Genomic DNA, 19,555 nt, shown 5'->3' on the forward strand with positions numbered 1-19,555 from the left:
GGGATGCTTTAAAAAACAGCTTTATGAATGATCTGTAATGCACATGGTACCTATGTATGTGTCTGCCATTATGCCCATAAATCAACCACACCATAATGAATGAATGAATGATCTTCTTTCGTGGGAGGGGTTAAGTTAATAAATAGAATGTGCTGTGCCTTCAGTACCGCCCCCGCCCCCACACACATACATGGTTCCCTCAGCTGCGCATCTGCTGCAGACTAGGGAGTATCACTGGGCTGCTGTGCTTTCAGCAGCACTCACCCTACCCCAACTGCCCGGTTCCCTCAGCCGCGCATCTACTGAAGACAAAAGAGTTTCACTGCCCAGCTGTGCCTTCAGCAGCACTCACCCTCTCCCCACCCGCCCGTTTTGATTTGTTTTCCCCCCACACACACTCTTGCAGGACGAGAAATCACACCGAGCTCAAAGGAATGATTTTATTTTGGGGGTAGGAAAGGTTTAAGTGGCTGGGAAAAGAAGCTTTCTCAAAAGGGCATGAATAGCCTTTGCAGTGACCCTTCAGGCTAGAGCGGCAGGATAGCCTTGCCCTCCCTTCCAGCTTGCAGAGACCCCAACGATGAGGGATGGGCGACCTCTCCCCAGGGGACTCGTCACAGTCACGGGGTGGGTGCCCTCTCCTTGGGAGACTCCAGCCATCAGGTGATGCCCTGATGGTTTGGTTTGCAACTGAAGCAAGGAATGCAGGATTTCTGTCTGCTCGGTAGCGGCCATTAGGAGCTTTACGGCGACCTTGGTCAGCGTTGCCGCAACCTCAGTGTGCTTTCCTGCAGCCTCATTCATCTTTGACAGTTGCTGGTGCTGTAGGTCAAGCATTCTCTCGTTAAAGTTAACTTGACTCTGAGGCCACTCAGCTGTACTGTGCTGCCACTGAGCAGCGTCCTTTGTCAAGTTCTGCTGTGCCTGAGTGTCTTGCATGTGCTGCAGGATCATATCTTGTTTGCATTTCCTGCGTCTCCTGGTTTTCTCTGCAACAGTGGGCACTGGGTCTGGAAAAAGAAGGTCAAAATTAGGATACAATTGACAATGTGCTTTGAAGTGCAATGAATGGGTCTTTCTGTGTACTATCACTGGAAGTATACTTTTGAAGGACACAGGTTATTAAGGATGGGACAGTAAGTGTGCATTTCACAATACCTCACTTGCCATCGCTTCTCCAGCACACTGCTTTTTGAATATGGTAAGTTATAAGCAATTGCCCTCTTTTGATGGAAATGGGAAGGTCTGCAAAGCAGGGGCAGCCGCCAGGTGTCCTGACAGTGACAAATGGATGGCTGCATATGGGTGGGTGGGGCTTCGATGCACAATAAATATAATGTAAAGAAAAAAATATCCAAAGAAAGGCTGGATGAAAAGGGGCATGGGAGAGGAAAAGCACAGCAGAGGAATCCCCCATGTGACGCATGGGGATTCCTGAGAACTGAAACCAAATGGTGCCTGGAAAAGGACATGGGAGGGGAAACACCCAACAGAGCCCAATAACAGCGTGGCAGGAGTGGGGAGGGGAGGCATGAAAAATGAGAAGAAATGCTGATTGAAAACTGCATTGTGGGGTGGGGAAAGGAGCGCCCACCAGCTGCTGCAGCGAAATGTAAAGGGAGAGGAAGCATGTTAAAAAAAAAAAAAAAAACAGATGCAAATTGCCATGCTTCTGCAAGTTGCCAAAGAAGACATCACCCTCATAAAACTAACAGTAATGGAGAGGGAACACCTGCTGCTGTGTGACCAAAAGCCTGGAAAATTTGCTAAAATGCTGTGCGGTGCCATGACACCAGAGCGCTAGCTGGTTCCCTGACGTGGCAAGGTGTGTTACCATAGAAGCCGCAACAGGTGATGCCTGCCCAAGAAGCTCGTGAAAAAAATACAAGAGTGCCTGGATGAGGCCTTCGAGGAGATCTCCGAAAAGGAGAAGTGCTCCAGCCTGAGAAACATTAAGATGCTGTTCTGAGGGGCACAGAAGCACAGCTAGCAAACCTGTACCTATGCAAAACCCTATAGCTATCCACACCCCAAACCCACTTCTAGCATGCAGAATAAAGACTCACCCGAACCGCTTGCTCCAGAGGGCTCAGGGATTGGCGTGGAGGCGACTGCTAGGGAGGGACCCACCATGGAGAGGACCAGTTCCAGGTCTATGCTTAAGAGCTCAGGGATGTTCAGAACAATTTCCTCTGTCCCCTGCTCATTGCTCCTTTCCTTCTCTCCATTGCCCGCTTCCTCTGGCCCACACTGCTCCTCCGTGCTCACCCCAGAATCAATACCAGGGCCTCCACAAGTATCATAATTAAGTTTGGGCTCTGTGGTGGGGTCGCTCCCCATAAGCACATGGAGCTCTTGATAATAACAGCAGGTCTGTGGAGCCACCCCTGACCAGTGGTTGGCTTCCCAGACTTTTTGATAGGCCTGCCAGAGTTCTTTAACCTTCACCCAGCACTGCATAGAGGCCCAGGAGTAACTTCGGGCGGTCATCTCATACCCCATCTCATCATAGACTGCCACTTTTCTTTTGGCCACCCAAAGTCTCTTCACCGATTGTTCTCCTCAAATGGCAGTGTGATCCAGAATCTCCTGGTGGGTCCAAGCTGGGGCTCTCTTGCAAGCCGGAGAAATGCTACTCAGATCACTACACTGAGTGCTCCTGATTGCAGTACAGGGCTACCACTAATTGCTACTGATGCAGTGATGGCTACCGATGTGGTGCGACACTCTGGGCAAAGGGATTCTTTTCATAATAGGCGCCCTTTTTATTTGCAGGGCTAGGCTGCTAAATTCCAATTCCAATTTAATTCAAATTCAAATTCAATCCAAACTTTGCAGATTTACTTTGATCTTCCTGCACCCCTGACAGCAGTGCACAATGAAGTAGCCATACTTGGAGGGTCACTGGGTAGCTTCGTGAGATACGTATGAGACACTTCTGGGGGGGGGAACAAATTCAAATTAAGGACTTGACGCTTCCACACTAACCTTGATTTGAGATTTTAAATTCAAGATAGACGCTATAACTGTCCTGTAATACAGATAGTTTGTAATTGGGATTATGTCTCAATATATCAAAGTTAACAGTATTACATATGAAGACGGTCATGTTTTTAATATCGAGCTAAAACTGTGAAATTCAAATTTATCTCATAGTGTAGACGCAGCCAAAAAGCTGATTTCACTTCTGGATACTTGAGTACAATACAGATAGAGTGTGCACTTTTACAAAAGTAGTTTCCAGAGGGACAGCAGTGACTTGTTCTTAAGTACATCCCCTGTCCCCCGTCCCTCCCCCCCGGCCCCAGCAGCTGTACTTTTACTCAAGTAACGTTGTGGGTACGTTTTCAACTGCTAGACATAGGGTAACAAAAAACAAAATTCACATTGCATGCCGTAGCTGAGCGTGCTAATTTAAAAGTTTGTGTAGCGAAAAAGGTCATAGAAACCGTTCTTTATGATGCTGTATGTATACTTACTGATTTTCATTCATAAATCTCAAAATGCATTTAAAATTAAGCATTATACTCTTTTCTAAATTAAGTAATTGAAGTACCGACATAGTAAGACCCAACTTTCTAACCATGACCTTTAATTTTAAATGCCGTAAGGAACATGGGCTTGGAGATTATGGGGGAGCCTACCTAAAAGCAGCAGCAGAGCTCAGATTCTCCTGAACTCACTGCGGCATTGGGAGCACTGGGTAAGCAGAGGAACACAGAAGCCTCTGCTCTCAAGCCAGCCGTCACTCAGCTTCACTGCAGCAGCAGGAAGCACAGCGCCCCTGCCCCAGCGTGGGCTGGCTTGGGAGATGGTGATGAAGTGAAGCAGGCTCCCATATAGCTCTGCTTTCCCATGGCTTCTAATGCCATAGTGAGTGCAAGCAGTGGAGGGGAATCCCTGCTGCTGGCCAGCCCACCCAGGGACCTGCAAACTAACCTGAGTACGGAGGACCACCCCTTCCAGAGCTGGGCCAGCCACCGTGGAGCCCCACCAAAGCAGAGACCCAGGACAGCCATGCCAAATCATCCTATGGCTGAAATGGCGCTGACCTCACCTCACCCCAGCCCCCTGAGACATGCTGGCAGTGGCACTGAGCTAGCAACCACAAGCCACTCTAACCCTGCTGTGCTACCAGTGGTGTTGCTGGGGACCCTGGAGGAGGGGGTTAAATCTTCCAGGGGCAGAGTGGGTCTGGGAGATGTATGGGAAGAGAGAGGGCACATGGGCCAGCCCTTTGGGCTGGGAGATGCATGGATCCCATCCAGAGAGCGGCACCTGTGGCTCACTAGGAGAATCTGAGGGCCAGCACTGGTCCTAAGGTAGATTTTTGAGACCCCCCCCCCCCCCCCCGCACTTGAGAAATTATCTTGACAGGAGCCCTTAAGTAAGACTTTTAAAAGATCATGTTTCCAGCTGCATACAATTCAGTATTTGCATTTGGCAGAAGGCCACATAACCTGAACAGTAGAATTTAGAAAAGTTTGAGACATCGAGGGGAAAAATAACCTCTCACATAAATAAAACTAACAGACAGCTAAACCAAGATTAAAAAGACACACACCTTGGCAGGATTTTATTTATTTATGTATTTATTTATTTATTTTATGATAGTGTCTTGTGCCTCCAACTGAGATTGAGGCTCCCTTGTGCAATATGCCATACAAACAAACAATAAGAGACAGCCCCTATCGCACACAACTTACAATCCAGACCAGGGTCAGGAACCCCTGGCATGGGTGCCAAGAGTGACACATGAGCCGATTTTCATTGGCACATGAGGCAGGAGCTCAGCCCTGCCCCTCCTCCCCCATGTAGTGGGAGCTTTCTCAAAGCCAGGCTGCCTGTGGATTAACAAAAGACCAGCTAATGCTACTAAACACCACCTAAACAGCAAAGCTCTGCATCTTCATGGTATTTATGAATGAAGCTGTTTTAAGTAGGACATTTAGTGGCTTTGAAAATGTATCACCGGCGCTCGGAACATACACAGAGGACAAAAGGTCAAATTTCATCACTCCGCCTCGGAAAGGTTGCTGACCCCTGCTCTAGCCAGACAAAACAGAGAAAAGAAGGACTATTATCCTCTTTTTACTGAGGGGGACACAAGAGAGACCAAATAAGCTACACAAGCAGAACTGAGAACTGGACCCAGATTTCCTGACTTCTGCTCCATGCCTAACCGTGAGACCTCCCATCCTCAGCCTACGACGAGCATTGCAACAATTCTGCTGCATTTCCACAGCAGCCACACACTGAAGCACAGGAGGCAGTTCTTCAATCAGACCCTTCTGGAGTCTCTGCAACTCCTCTAAGCGCCTACTCCTGGTAAGTGCTGAGTGCTAACTCCTCCCAGTGACGTGAATGGAAGTCATTCATCACTGCATTCAAGGCACTCAGCACCTTTCATTGGTTATGCGCCTTGGAAAAAATGCTGATCATATGAATCAATATTACTCTGCAGCTAGTGTCCTTCACCTGATTTTATAGCCCATTCCCCATGAATCAGATTTCAGAATCTGCTTCTGCAGCCAGGTCTTCCACTTATGACCCTGTTCTGGCCTTCACAACCCCCAACCGCATCTACTATACTGGCCATTCTAATAGTCTGCAGCAATATATTTTTTTCTCTTGTAAGTTCTGTGGGAAAGCGGCATAGTGCAATTTTCAGTGCAAATCACATCAAAAATCTGATCTAGACAAGCAAAGTTTGATCATAAATAAAATTATAAATGTAATAGAGTATTTTTAAAGGTTCTCTTCATTGTATGAGAATTTAAAATATTCTTAGATAGATAATTAAATAGCAAACTTTGGGTTATTAGGTTCCAGTGCAGATGATGTGATGAAAGGTGGTATTAAAAAGAACACAATTGTCAGAGAACTACTTAAAGTTATTCATAAAAGCCATTTTCTTTTGTGTGTTGGCTTTGGTATTTGTTCTAGTATTTCATCCAGTTGGTTAATGATCGGGGCATACATCCGAAAAGAGCCATACAAAGTTTTTAAAATAGATCCCATCCTTCAGTCACATAATTTGGAATACTAAATTAAATCTGTAGTTTATTATTGATAGTTCTACTTCAGCACGCATCAGTATGGCTGATTCTCAGATTTGTTTTTATGCCCTTCAGTGTCTGATGCCCACCTGAGTATTCGTGGTGGTGGAACTGGTTTTGCTGAGCTAACATGTTCAGTCAAATTTTCTTCACTCAGCGTTCCAAACCTTGGTCTCGACAACAATGGTTGTCTGAACCCTCTGAGTGTTTGAGATTCGTTGGCTGCTTCTCTGTGATCTACCCTTGCTTCACGGTCTCCATTAACTTCATTCCTCCAATCCATTCTAAATTGCTGCCGCGGCGGCTGCACCCTCTGACCTCGCAAAATGTTTTGTGCTCTGGGTTTTAAATTGAGCACGGTGGTAGGAATGTCCAATTCAGAGTCACTGCTGTCATCTCCTACTGTTAATTTAAAACAAAATAAAATGTTAGTTGAAGAGTGTTGTTGCCTATACAGTGCTGTAAAACAAAACCAATGAGCAATGCACAGTATCAACCACAAGAAATAAAAAGTCCCAGCCATTTTGCCTGTTTTCCCAGAAAATTTCAGACAGATTTTTGCACTTGTGCACAGTCTATTGAATGTTTTCACAAACATTTGTGACATTTCCTTATATATTTCAGCTACGTCTACGCTAGAGTGTTTTGTCAATAAAACTCACAGAACGCCCATACTAAAAATGCGTTCTGCCAAAAGAATTTGGCACTATTGTCAACAGCCTTCTGCCTCTCCTGCATGAGGCAGAACGCCGTTCTCGAAAGAATCTGTCAACAAAAAACCCAAGTGGACACTCTGGCAAGTCCTCTGTCAGCAGACAGGGCTTCCAGTTAATCAGACACCCATGTTTGGTGTGCTTCTGGTTGGCCGTTCTATCGAGAGAGCAGCAAGGAAGTCTGGCCACTCTGTCAACAGAGTGGATCGCTCTTTTGATCTGCATGTGTGCGTGGATGCGATCTGTCGACAGAAGCTTTGCTGGAAGATCTCTTCCAACAGTAATGTCTGATGACAGATCTCTGTAGTGTAAACATAGCCTTCCAGTTGTTCTAGGCAATGGTATATCTGCTCTCTTCCACTTACATAAGGGACCAGGGAATACAACCATGTCAATGGGGCTCTGAGGGCACTTGGCATGGCTCTGACTGGCCCAGATTAGCTGACTTGAGCTGCAGTGCTTGGCCCACAGGGCAAAACATTTCAGTGTAGGTGTTCATGCTCAGATAGCAGCCCAGGCTCTGAAAGCTGTAGTGGGGATGGGCGTCAGAGCCCAACTGAGATTCAGTGACCTAGGATTTTTATTGTAGTTTAGAAGATTCACCCATATGCTACATCTGCAGTTTGAATGGAAGCATAATTCCCAGCTCAGGGAGACATACCCGCTGTCGCTCTGAATGAGCTAATGCACTAAAAACAACACAGCCACCATGGTGTGAGCAGCAGGGTGGGCGAGCTATGTCAATACCTGCCCATCTGAAATGCTAGGCAAGCACTGGGGCAGCTAGTCCCACCCACCGCTCACTTCACCATGGCGACACTTCACTTTTTAGCACAGTAGCTAGTTTGAGGAGTATGTCTCCTCAAGCTGGAATGTACAGCTCAACCTCAAAGTGTAGCAGTGTCAGGTCTACTGCACATACTCCCTCCCCAGCCCTGAAGAACGTGCCCTAGGAATGCCCCACAGATACTGCTTTGCTAGGGTTTGTATAGGCAAGAAAGGAGGATACACTGCTCTCTCAGTGCAGCAGGTGTTACCATGTGGCTTCTTATCTGCACAGCTGTGACAGCCTGCCCCTTCCCTTTCCAGCCAGTCTGCAGTCATGTCCAATAAAAGAAAAGATCATGATTTAAAATATAATAGTAACAATCCAAATGATTAAGTGTTTATTATTTTAAACCTTCATATATGAAAGGGCAGGTGAAAAATGTAGCCATCAGTCTAGAGGTATTAAGAACCCATAATCCAGGCTTTTTTTAAAAAAAACAAAACAAAACAACGGTAAAATGTATTATATAAATACAATAGAATACTCGGAATGGAGTTCCGGGATCACTGTATTTCACTGACCATGGCTATCCTGTCAGTAGTGGTGCACAACACAAGCCTACACAAATTTTCCTAATTTTTTTTCCTTTCTTAGTTCCAAGGAGCTTTAATAATCCATCATTACCATAGCTTCACTTGCCTCAAGCCCCAAGTATGAGGCCAAAAAAGTGGACATTTCTGCTCCCAGTTAGTTCTCTAACAACCTACCACAAATCAGTGTAAATGGGTTGCCTTTTCCCTGCGAGCCTTCCCCAAACTACAAGAATTGATTTTGTATGGAAAATTAGCCCACATGTCAAAATAGGCATGGCCCATTTCAGGAGCGACCACCTTCTTGGGCTCATTCTTGGGGTAGTGGCAAGCTATGTTATGGAGCTGAGGGAATTTACTATGCATTTTACAAACCACTCTTATTTATAGCCTTAATGTTGTGCATTACATTTATAAGTTTCATCCACTTTCTAAATGAAGCTAAAATATATGGTCAAATGGGGTAATTAAAACATTCTACAAAATATTCCAAATCCCTATGGGAGCATGAAGGAGGGCTCAGATATTGCCCCATATACTAGGGTTCAAATCCTTATTGATCTCACTAATTACCCAATTCACCATCAGCCCTCAGGTATTAAAACTATCCAGGCTCAACAGCTGATCAGGGTCAAGAGATGCATAAATGACCATAAGAGAATCAGTGACCCTGGTGGGATTTGAACCAACAACATTGGAATGGCTAGCCATGAGCACACCAAGCACCAGAGCTCAGAAGGCCCATATGTTTTCCATTGCATCACAGATCCCTGATTGCTGCAGAGTATGTTAGCTTCTTTCTTGCTTCTCTTCCAAGTGTAGACCACGCATTATTAATCTCTGTGCATGCACACTTCTGCCTGCAGTAGCTGCATGGAGCAGGGGAGAGGCAGTTCTAAGAAGTAGCATGAAGTGACCAGCACTCCACCAAACAAAGGATCCTCTCTGAGGAAGAATAAGGAAGGATGCCATGTCTCCAATCTCACTAAGCCCCCAACAAGGCCAACGTCATGAAAACATCAGGCAGGAAGTCTCATGGAATTCCTGATCCCTCAAATCCTTTGTTTTTGGTCTCCCCACAGGGAAGAGTACAAATTGTCTCAGTGAAAACTGTTAATCTATCAACAAATATTCTTAAATGGTCATTGGCTGGTAGTTTAAGTTGATAATATCCATGAAGATAGCGAGATATAATTCAAATGTTTGCCCTTTATCATCACTCCTTTAAATTTCTTAAAATTTCCATCAATATTTGCTTGTTTGCCATAATTTTAATACTTCCAAATTTTATAGCATTTCATATTTACAAATGAATTGTGGGGTTTTTCCCTATATTTAGGTCAGTTTTGCTGCTTTATATCTATTTTAATAATATTTAAAAGCAGTGCATTGTGGGACTATCATAGGAGCAGTTCTCAGTAGTACACTTGACATATCTCTTGCACAAAGGAGGAAGAGATCAACAAAATATCTTCGTATTATTGCCCATTCATCCACATATTTTCACATGAAGAATACCTTCTTCTATCTCTGGTGGCAGGCTTATTTCTTTTTTTTTTTCCCTAATTGTGTCAACTTATGTATTTTTGACAATAGAATTATCTTGAGGCACATTTCCTTTTCAATGTTTAGTTCTAGGTGACAGTGGGTGACCTCTGTAGACAGAGTTACACAATAAAAGGCATCATTACATTCTAATAGAGCAAAGACATAATTACCAGCTTGCAAGGACATAGTCCATGGCTAAGTTTGCACGGGGGTCATATGTCACTAATTATGGTGAGCAGCATGATCTAGAAGTTTTACCGAATGTAAATGCATTGCACCTGCCCAGTGGCAGCTCTTGATTGTCGCTTTACATGGAAAAGAATCAAATGGAGCAGGTTCTGTCTAATTATAAATTATAATAAAAATAATATAGAGAGCACACCAAAGATGGCAACTAAAATGATTAGGGGCTTGGAAAAGGTCCCGTATGAGGAGAGGGTAAAAAGATTGGGACTTTTCAGTTTAGAAAAGAGGAGACAGAGGGGACATGATAGAGGTATATAAAATTATGACAGGTGTGGAGAGGGTGAATAAGGAGAAGTTATTTACTTGTGCCCATAATACAAGAACTAGAGGACACCAAATGAAATTAATGGGTAGCAGGTTTAAAACTAATGCAAGAAAGTTCTTCTTTACTCAGTGCATAGTTAATCTGTGGAACTCCTTGCCAGAGGAGACTGTGAAGGCTAGGACGATAGCAGAATTTAAGAAAGAGCTAGATAAATTCATGGAGGTTAGGTCCATAAAAGGCTATTAGCCAAGGGTAGGAATGGTGTCCTTGGCCTCTGATTGTCAGAGGCTGGAGATGCATGGCAGGAGACAAATTGCTTGATCATTGTCTTTGGTCCACCCCCTTTGGGGCACCTGGCACTGGCCACTGTCAGCAGACAGGCTACTGGGCTGGATGGACCTTAGGTCTGACCCAGTATGGCCGTTCTTATGTTCCATTGACACCATTTTTCTTCAGAAAATTCAGTTTTGAGCTAAATGAAATTCTTCACAAAGGCCATCTTATTTCCACAGAAAAAATGTTTAAAAATCATGAAAAACCAAATACCTAAACACCCTTTCTCAAACACTGAGTTATTTGGGGCATGAAATATACTACAATGTCCAGAAAGACACATCACCGACAGAGAAAGAAATTCATCCATGGACCAACATGCTGGGTGAGCTGCCTCAGGGTCCTTGGAGCACACTGATAGGGCTTCATTTATAGCACAAAAAGCACTTTGCAAAAGCAGGTAAAGAGTGAGACATGGATGCACATAAAGTCGTGTGCCCAAGGTGAGTGGCAGAGCTGGGAGTAGAATGCAGAACATCCTACCAGATGTTCAATGGCTACTGTTTACCTGGTTTGGATCAGGCAGCCTGTTGGGACAATACTCTGTGGTTCTAAGAGTTCATTCTTTCTAACTCCTGGAACAAAGCCTCTTCTCTGCTATGTGTGGGTGGGAATTCAGAGAAGACGCTCCATTTTTAGCATCATGCTTTCAGGTGAAGGGAGAAGGCAGCAAGAGGTTAGCATCTTGCCACACGGCAATTTTTAAGGGTGCTCTAAAGGAGGTAATCCCTATCGTGAACAGATAAGCACAGAAAGTCAAGGTCACTGAACTACATGTGGAGACCTGTCCTGCAAACCCTCACCCAAATAAGTAAACTTGACTCATACGGGCGTGTTCACACCAACTAAATCATAATCTCTCATTGACATCAGTGGTGCAGAACAGCTGCCACCAGAAATCTCCTTGACTTATATGGAAGTCAGAGGGGCTGACGGAACTGCTGGGCCCCAGAGCCAGGCAGGCGAGAAAGCTGGCTCCATGCTCCTAGAAGAAGCAGGGCCTCAGCAGAAAGAGGTGAGGCTGGGGCTAGCCTCACCTCAACAGCTCTTCAGCATCCCTTGCAGTATGCTGTTTGGGGCTCCAGTGGTGACTTAAAGGGCCTATAGCAGCAGTCAGAAGACCTGGGCCCTTCTGAATCACTGGGCCCCAGAGCAGTTTCCCTCTCCCTTCCTCCCCCTCCTGTTGAGGGGCCTGATGGAGGTATTTATGTGAACAAGGACTATAAGTTATGGTTTGCAGGGTCAGGTCCTAGCTGCACATAACGTCTGGTGTCAAGAGAAAATGGGGTCAATGTGTTCGTATTTTAAAGATATGTTAATGAAAGACTAAATATTTTGCTTTCCAGATATGTTGCCATGACTTACATATTTATGTTGTTCTAACTCCCTTTCCAAATGATGTGTCCATTTTTGTCTTACTCCTATCCACAGAAATATTGACAGGGCAATCCTGACCTCATTGCAATCAAAGGCAGAAGACTCATGGCTTCAACGGTGCTAGGATTTCACCCTTGAGTCCAGGCTCTGGTTCTCTCCAGTCCCTCATCTCATCCCAGATTAAATATATTCTGTCACCACCACACTTTAATGGTGCAAAAATGCCACTTCTATTTAATTCTGCTAATAGTTTGTAACAGCGACTTTGTAATGGCAAAGTAACACAGTATTATCTAAGGTGGTCGTGTGGGGCCTGGGCCACCTAAGGGGGGTAGAAGAACATTCAGGCAGCAAGCAGCAGGGCCTGTGCCACCTGCCCCTGGGGGCAGGGAGGAAGTGCCATCCAGCCCCACTTTGCTCTCAACACAACTCCTGCCCCATACGCAGCATTCACCACCCGCAGCCCAGCTCTGGCCCCAGCTGCAGCTCCACTCTTAAAATAGCCCACCTCTACTTCTAGCAGCAGCTTCGCCCTCGTTCCCTCCTTACTCCCAGGCCAGCTCCTCCCGCTGCCCGAGTTCAGCTCCCAGTCCCAGCTCCAGCTCCTCTGCTGAGCCCAATGTGCAGTAATGGAGGACCGGTCCAAACAAAGTCCATCACTGACAGGAGGAGACTGGGGGGGAGCATAGCAGGAAAAGCCTGGGCACCATTGCTCTAAGACGACATTACAAAAAAAAACCAAAAACGCACAACAGCTGCTTTTCAGCCAAATAGCGCCCAAGGTCCTAAAAACAACGGACGAGGTTACTGCATCTATCGTTCAGGATATGTATACAACCCTGCTAACACTCACCAAGCAACAGTCCTTCCTCAGGTGAGTGAGCATATTGGTGTGAATGAAATTGCTGGCATGCCTAAGAATTATGACCTAGGGACTCTGGGCAACCCATACGTACAGTAGAGTAAACCATGCTGCTGCTGGCATCAGAACACTTTGCATTACCTCTAAAAGGTGTTTTATGCCTTATTTGTAATTTCTCTGGCAGTTTAGCGTCTTTAGGCAATGACAGAAATCGTGCTGCGTTGGTGGTAGCCTGTATAAATAAATGCACAAAGTGTTAAGTTATAGTAGCATGAAATATCATATAATGAATACCAAGAATGCAAGAGAGAAGTCTGAACTGGTTTGTCTACCTTTGGAAAAGGACTGAAGGTTAGGCTGAGGTTAGCAAACACATAAACATACATCATGCTCTTTTCCCTAGAACAGACCAGCATTAACCTTTTTTAACAGTTTGCTGGCTAAGGCCTGCCTCAGCCAATGGCTAAACTAAACTAAACTAAAGTTAGCATGTCTCTACACTAGAGAAAAAGTTTCGATAGATCAGACTTAATTACATGTTCTTAACCCCAACCTCTCCTTGACCACTTTATTTTGCTTTACACAATCCCTTTGTAGAACTTTATCACCGTTATTAAAATTAGGTCGAGTATGAACATTAGCTTACAAACTGTCCACACAGGAACAAATCTAGGCCTTGATCCTGTAATCACTTATACATCTGAGAAACTTGGCACATGTGAGTAATCCCAATGAGGTCATGAGGCAACTCATTTCATAAATGTAAGCACGTGTTTGCAAGATAAGGGCCTATTGGCCTAACTACTGCAAGGTAATGCGCCATCAAAATCATTTAGGCTGTTTCTACATGTGCACTTTTGGAGGAAAGTGGCATGCTAATAAACACGCTGAAATATGCTAATGAGGCACATATGTAAATTCCCAGCACCTCATTAGCATAAGGTCACATGATTTGGAGTCCACTAGATGCTCTTCTGGACTCCAAAATGGCCCATAGAAGCGTGGCCCCTGGAGGAGGGGGGTGGTCTTCCGGAAGGTCTTCCAGGCTCCAAATCATATGACCTTATGCTAATGAGGCACCAGGAATTTACATACATGCCTCATTAGCATATTTCAGGCCATTTATTAGTGGCATGTGTAGAAACAGCCTTAGAGTCAAAGACAGTAGCAATTCCCAGAAAGTGGTAAGTACCTTGCAGTATATAGCTCTTAATTTTTTATCTAAAATTTCTCAAATACATCCAGTCTGTAGCCGTTAAAGGGGCACCATAAAGAGATATATCTATTTCATATCTGGCAGCCCCGGGACTGGGAGGTTGCTGGATATTCAAATATTCTAATAACAGATAATAGATAGGTATATCTAGCAATGTCTAACACTAAAGAAAAACAAGATTAGATCTTAACAAACAAAAATGTATGCAGAGTACTCTATTTACTAACAACAATAGTACCGTACACTGTAAACTTATGTTGTATTTGCTGTATTTATTTGTATTTACTTTCACTATACTGTACTTATGGAAAATGTAATTAAAATTTACTCAGGATTAAAATGCCGGTTACTGGAGAGCGCTGGATGACAGAATGTCGAATATGAAAGAGTTTACTGTAGCTTCCAAAAATCTGCCATTTTTCCCCATGTTCCCATCCCACTCATTTTGTTCCCAAAAGAAACTTGAAACAGAAATCAATTTCTTATCTGAAATTTGTTCTCTGGATACTGTAGCTACCTGTGAGCACTGAGCTGAAGGCATATTGGTTAAGTATTTAAAAAAAAAATAAGAAAAAAGAAAAAAACACTGCAACATTAAGACGTTATTTTAAAAAAATTACAGTCCATGTATTCTGACAATCTGACTTAGACATCTGGATTTTTTTCTCCACCCTTAACATTTCTTTGCCCTATGTGTCTCTGCTTTCCCTGGCTAGTAAATCAGTTATTAGCATGACCATGGCACTGTGTAGTTATGGCTGCCGTGTTAGAAAAGTATTGCATTGACAGTTGAAAGTACTTCCAGAACAAGTTCCAGTGTTACAATGAGTGCTATGATAGCCTCCTTCATGATGATAATGAGCTACAGTGATTCTTGCAGGTGTCACTCTGACCTCAGCTGTTACAATGAATACAGTAATTAGCAAGTAAACTTGGAATGTGAAAATAAATATTCAAAGAACAGTTAATTTTGCATTCTCCTAGTGTGGGCAGACTGGTGGATTTCAAAGCCACTGTAAATATGGCCTCTGCTGGAAGATCGTTTCCCCCTCTTTCAGAAATGACCTGAAGGTTCTGATTACTGCATTACAGGTTGTCTTAGCTCTTCACATGACAGTATTTGAAGCGAGAATAAACTGCATGCCTTGAAATTTACTTGTTGGGGTGGAGGAAGGTAAGGATCTTTCATACGCTACCTCAAAGCTGGAGATCTTGTGTGCCGCCTGTGAATCTTACAGAACGCCTGGCACTTTTGAAATGAGAGGGTTGGCTTGGTGAGATTGGTTAACGTTTCCCCTTTTTGCAGTATTGCAGAGCATCCTCTGGACAGACGTTCTGTCCTCGTGCACTACCTCAGCCAGACAGGCTCCATTAACGCAACAGCACCTTCTCATTGTGGGTCTGTAGTTCTGCATGTATGGAGTTTGTGAAGTTCTTTGGGGACACTTTGTGATGACCGCTGCAGTAGAAGACTTTGATCCCACAACATGTTCCACACAGATGCAACCGCATGGAGCTTTAGGGAGGTAAATGGGGTTTCTCACAAACTCAGGCACTCATACACAGAACAAGATGCAAGATCAGAGTCTATGTGTCAAATATGGCAAATGTCTGATTTTTGTGTGTTCCCTAGCACATTCCAGTTTTCCTGTGTTTCAGGGAAGCTTTTCTAGGACATTTAGCTATGATCAGCGTTCCCTGTAAGTTGAGCGCTTGGGCAGCCACCCAGGAGAGATTCAGGTGCCACTCAGCTGATTTGCAGAGCACCCATAGCTACCAGCATGTGTTTCTGCTGGCGCTGCACATCTGCAAATGCCTTGGTGCATGTAACAAAACGTATTCTGCCCATGGATGGCACAACTTAGAGGGGATCCTGACTATGACAAGTTCTTTTCTACAAACAAGCTAAAGTGCAAATACCGGTCTGTCCCTAGACAGGCTGCAGGTTTTCTTTACACTCTCCCTCAGGCTGTGTCGTCGGCGGATAAGAATTTCTTTGGCTTGTTTTTGATTTGCATCTGCAGCCAGGCTATGTCGGTTATATGACAGCGTCTGAAAAACAAAGACAGTGGTAACATTTTCAAAAGCACAGTGGCTAATGCATTGATGATTCCCAAATGGCACTAAACGCATGCTTTGCTCTTACATTTTCTTAAGCTTCACAAATCTCTTGCAAACCCATTCACATTAAAAATTGATTAAGGGTAATCTGAGTGATTAGGTCAACGTTTGTTTAGTCATTTCTATCACGGGTGTTCTGTTCGGCACCGGCCTTTGTTAAACCTGCCAATATTTATCGTGAAAAAGAATTGGAAAAAAATGACAATGTACTGTTCACACCAGACTCATGCTAGTTCATTCAATGAGTCCATAGAAGACATTCATTTGAAGATGATAAGATCCGTCACCAAAGGGAGAAAATATTTTCAACTCCAGTGAGCTGAAGCCAGCTCCTCATCTGAACACTGTCCAAAAACACAGACACACCAACCATTTTAGCCACCGGAGGATGTAAGTGCAGTGTCATTTTTGCTTTTATTTCACCACTTTCCCAGCTCATCAACATGCACACTCAACACAAACAACCTCACAATCACTAGAAATGAGAAGACCAATCTCACGTCGAGAGCCGACCAAAATGCTAGCATGACTGAACTGGAACAAAACTAGGGTTTGGTTTCATGGGGCTGTGGGCACATGAGCCTTCAAAAGCTGGATGTAATATAACAATAACTTTTACCACCTGTATAAAAGCCAGTGCAGCCCTTATGGAAACAGCAAACATGAAAAGGGCAGACCCGCAGCTACACTAATTTTCACCAGTTAAGACTCTGGCACGAGAACGGATTTTACAGATAATCTTTATGGTCACAACTGATGTGGACATTCTATTAGATATTAACTCCATCCTTACTCGATGTCGTATTTGATAGAGATTCTTCGTTAAGATTTCTCGCATATTATCCATTTCCTCAGAGGATAGCGGCCTTACTTTATTTTCCAGATAGTCACTGTTGCAAAGGAGAAAGAGAAATGTTTACTACATGACCATACAAATTAAAGTTACTCATTTATTGCCTTAGAGAGAAAATAATGGTTTAGACGGGGAAAATTCTTTACAGGGTGAAGGGGGAAATCCAGACTCCACTGAAGTCAACGGTAAAGCTTAAAACACACCAAAATGCCACACTCTCTCACAGACTTCTACACCCATTAAACTACAGATTTGATGGACATGCTCATCCAAGTGCCCCTGAGGCCTCCCCTCTAGCTGCTGAGCTGCTGTACCCAGAGCTGGCCCTAGACCAAGGATGTCTTCTGTGTCCCCCTCCATTTGTTAAACTTTTGAATAACTTACATCACCCTAAGCCCAGCACCCCAAGCTAGGCATCCCACACAGTCACCCGTCCCTAAATCTGGTCCCGGCTGTCGCAGCTGCTCTCAGAAGAGTAGGCACTGTCTCAGTCTCAGTGGGAATGCCTGGCACTTTGTGCCAAATGTACCCTTCAGGCTCTCCAATTTGGAAGAGCAAAGGTCACCTTTGGTATCGGTGGGCTGAAGGTGAATCTAAGGCTTGGTCTGCACTAAGACAGGCAATTCTAGCCATGCCATTAGCATAGCTAGAATCAATGTATCAGGATCAACTTTCTTCCCTGGTGTAGATCAGGGATCTTCGGGCTCACGCTGACGTCCCTTACTCCAGGGTCGATGGCTGAGCCCAGAGAGATCGATTTTGCCGTGTTTTCACACACACTGCAAAATTAATCATTGAAAGATCGATCACAGCCTGTCGACCCACTCCCATAAGTGTAGGCAAATCCTAAGCAACAAGGAGTCCCCTCACTTCTCTTACTGGGGCAGTGCCCAAGCAGCCCCAAAGATACAGCCACCACACTCTCTGATGGCGTTAAATTCAGTCCCGTTGTGGAGGAAATGGTAAATGCACAGTCAGTGTCAGGCAACATGAGGCTGCAAGTTTTAAGGGAGATCATATCCCTGTACACACCTGCTGTAATACAATAATCCCACACACCTACGTGGTGGTTCAGCCACACCAGCTTTACTTACTTGAGAGAAGCTGAGGAAGGAGCTGTACTTATCATCCCACTTTCTGCCATCTCAATGGCAAGTTTGATTTCCAGCTTCTTGTACAGGGAAACAATGCTAGATTTGGGCTGGTTCTCCCGGATTACAAGCCTCCGCAGAAACTTATTGTCAAATTTTTTAAATCTGTGCGTGAAGCAAACCAACCAGACCAGTTAGTTTGTGTCATAAATAGTTCAGGAAAGCAAACAGTCCATGACTGCAGTGAGGGAGAAGAAGGTTACTTCCTGTGGGATGGATTTCGGGCCACACAAATCAAATATCATTGAATGAGATGCTCCAGGATAAAGTAAATCTTCTTTTCTGCTGGGCTTCTGGGTCACGTACATTCATGCACACACCTAACAGTAACCTTTAGCTTTTAATTACATTCATTTATTTATCATTTTTAATGAGCCTTTTGCCTAATTAACAAAGGGAGCAGTGAATACCACTGTACTAGTGTCTCGCTCTGTAACCCAGGCATGCTAAAACCAAAACACTCTCAAGAGTAAAACCCCGAGGCATAAATCTGCTGCCCAACTGGCTCCTTTTGCTATTGCTGAGCCAGCTCATCCACTCAGCCAATTTAGTCTCCCGTCTATAGGAAAAAAATTTAAATAACATTCTTACTTATCTTTCCAAAAGTTGTGACCCCAGTGTCCACACACGTCTTCAATTCCAGTCTTCACATGATCGAAGAACTAAAGGCAAAAATACAAATTTGTTATGAATTTCTTATGAGCATCATTTAGCTTGGTATTAGATATGACACTTTGCAGTGGTGTCCAATAGAAATGCAAGGATCGCCACAGCCCTCCTCCCATCTCTGACCAAGGCACCCCCCCACCCCCCACATCAGGAACTCCCCCTCCCACCCTGTGCAAACTGCCTTTGGAGCTGCACCACCACTGGAGCCGCTCCCATGCAAGACACACCTGGGGTGCAGCGGGATGCAGCTGCCGGGGCCACAGTAGCCCGCGGCTCCAGGCAAGAGCTGCAGAAGCCACTGCCGCCACTGCCACCACATGCTTGTCCCACCAAGTGGTGGGGCGCATGCATGGAGTGGGCAGAGGGCACGCCATATGTGCAGCTCTAAGGAGCCACATTTCAGCACACCCCAATGTCCAGCTCACCACATGTGGCGAACAGGAAGAGTATTGGATACCGTGGCTTTATAGCTTAGTTAAGTCACTAAGGTCTAGTCTGTAATAGAAAAGTTGCACCAGTTAAACTCAGTTGAAATGTCAATTGAGTGGAGCCAATGTAAAGTTGAATCCTATAACCACAGGTTAGAAGGGTCAACATCATGCACTTAAGCCAGTTTAATCCGTGTTTATATTGCTTTAGATTGTGCTACTGATTGTGGCAAGGAGCCAGGAGACCTTACTCCAATCTCTAATGCATCACAGACTTCCTGTGTGATGTTAGGGCAAACCTTTTAGGGTATGGCTACACTTCATCTAGCAGCAAGCCTCACAGCCCAAGTGCACA

General features: G+C 44.5%; 1 protein-coding gene across 2 annotated transcripts in view; it reads right to left on the reverse strand.

Annotated features, from left to right (window-relative positions):
- Positions 1 to 461: 461 nt before the first annotated feature.
- The window catches only part of SLC9A2 (solute carrier family 9 member A2), a 52,664-nt gene continuing 33,570 nt past the window's right edge, over positions 462 to 19,555 (reverse strand). The window contains exons 7-14 of one of the 2 annotated variants that reach the window (XM_074991390.1): positions 18,695 to 18,765; positions 18,047 to 18,208; positions 16,893 to 16,989; positions 15,899 to 16,030; positions 12,904 to 12,994; positions 6,149 to 6,461; positions 2,989 to 3,031; positions 915 to 1,010 (exon numbers count right to left, since the gene is read on the reverse strand). In XM_074991390.1, coding sequence (XP_074847491.1) covers positions 951 to 1,010; positions 2,989 to 3,031; positions 6,149 to 6,461; positions 12,904 to 12,994; positions 15,899 to 16,030; positions 16,893 to 16,989; positions 18,047 to 18,208; positions 18,695 to 18,765 — 969 coding nt within the window. In that variant the 3' untranslated portion in view covers positions 915 to 950. Of the gene's footprint in view, positions 1,011 to 2,988; positions 3,032 to 6,148; positions 6,462 to 12,903; positions 12,995 to 15,898; positions 16,031 to 16,892; positions 16,990 to 18,046; positions 18,209 to 18,694; positions 18,766 to 19,555 lie in introns of both variants that reach the window. The other variant, XM_074991383.1, reaches the window with a different exon arrangement.

The sequence above is a fragment of the Carettochelys insculpta genome, chromosome 1 (genome assembly GCF_033958435.1).
Source record: "Carettochelys insculpta isolate YL-2023 chromosome 1, ASM3395843v1, whole genome shotgun sequence".
Lineage (NCBI taxonomy): Eukaryota > Metazoa > Chordata > Testudines > Carettochelyidae > Carettochelys > Carettochelys insculpta.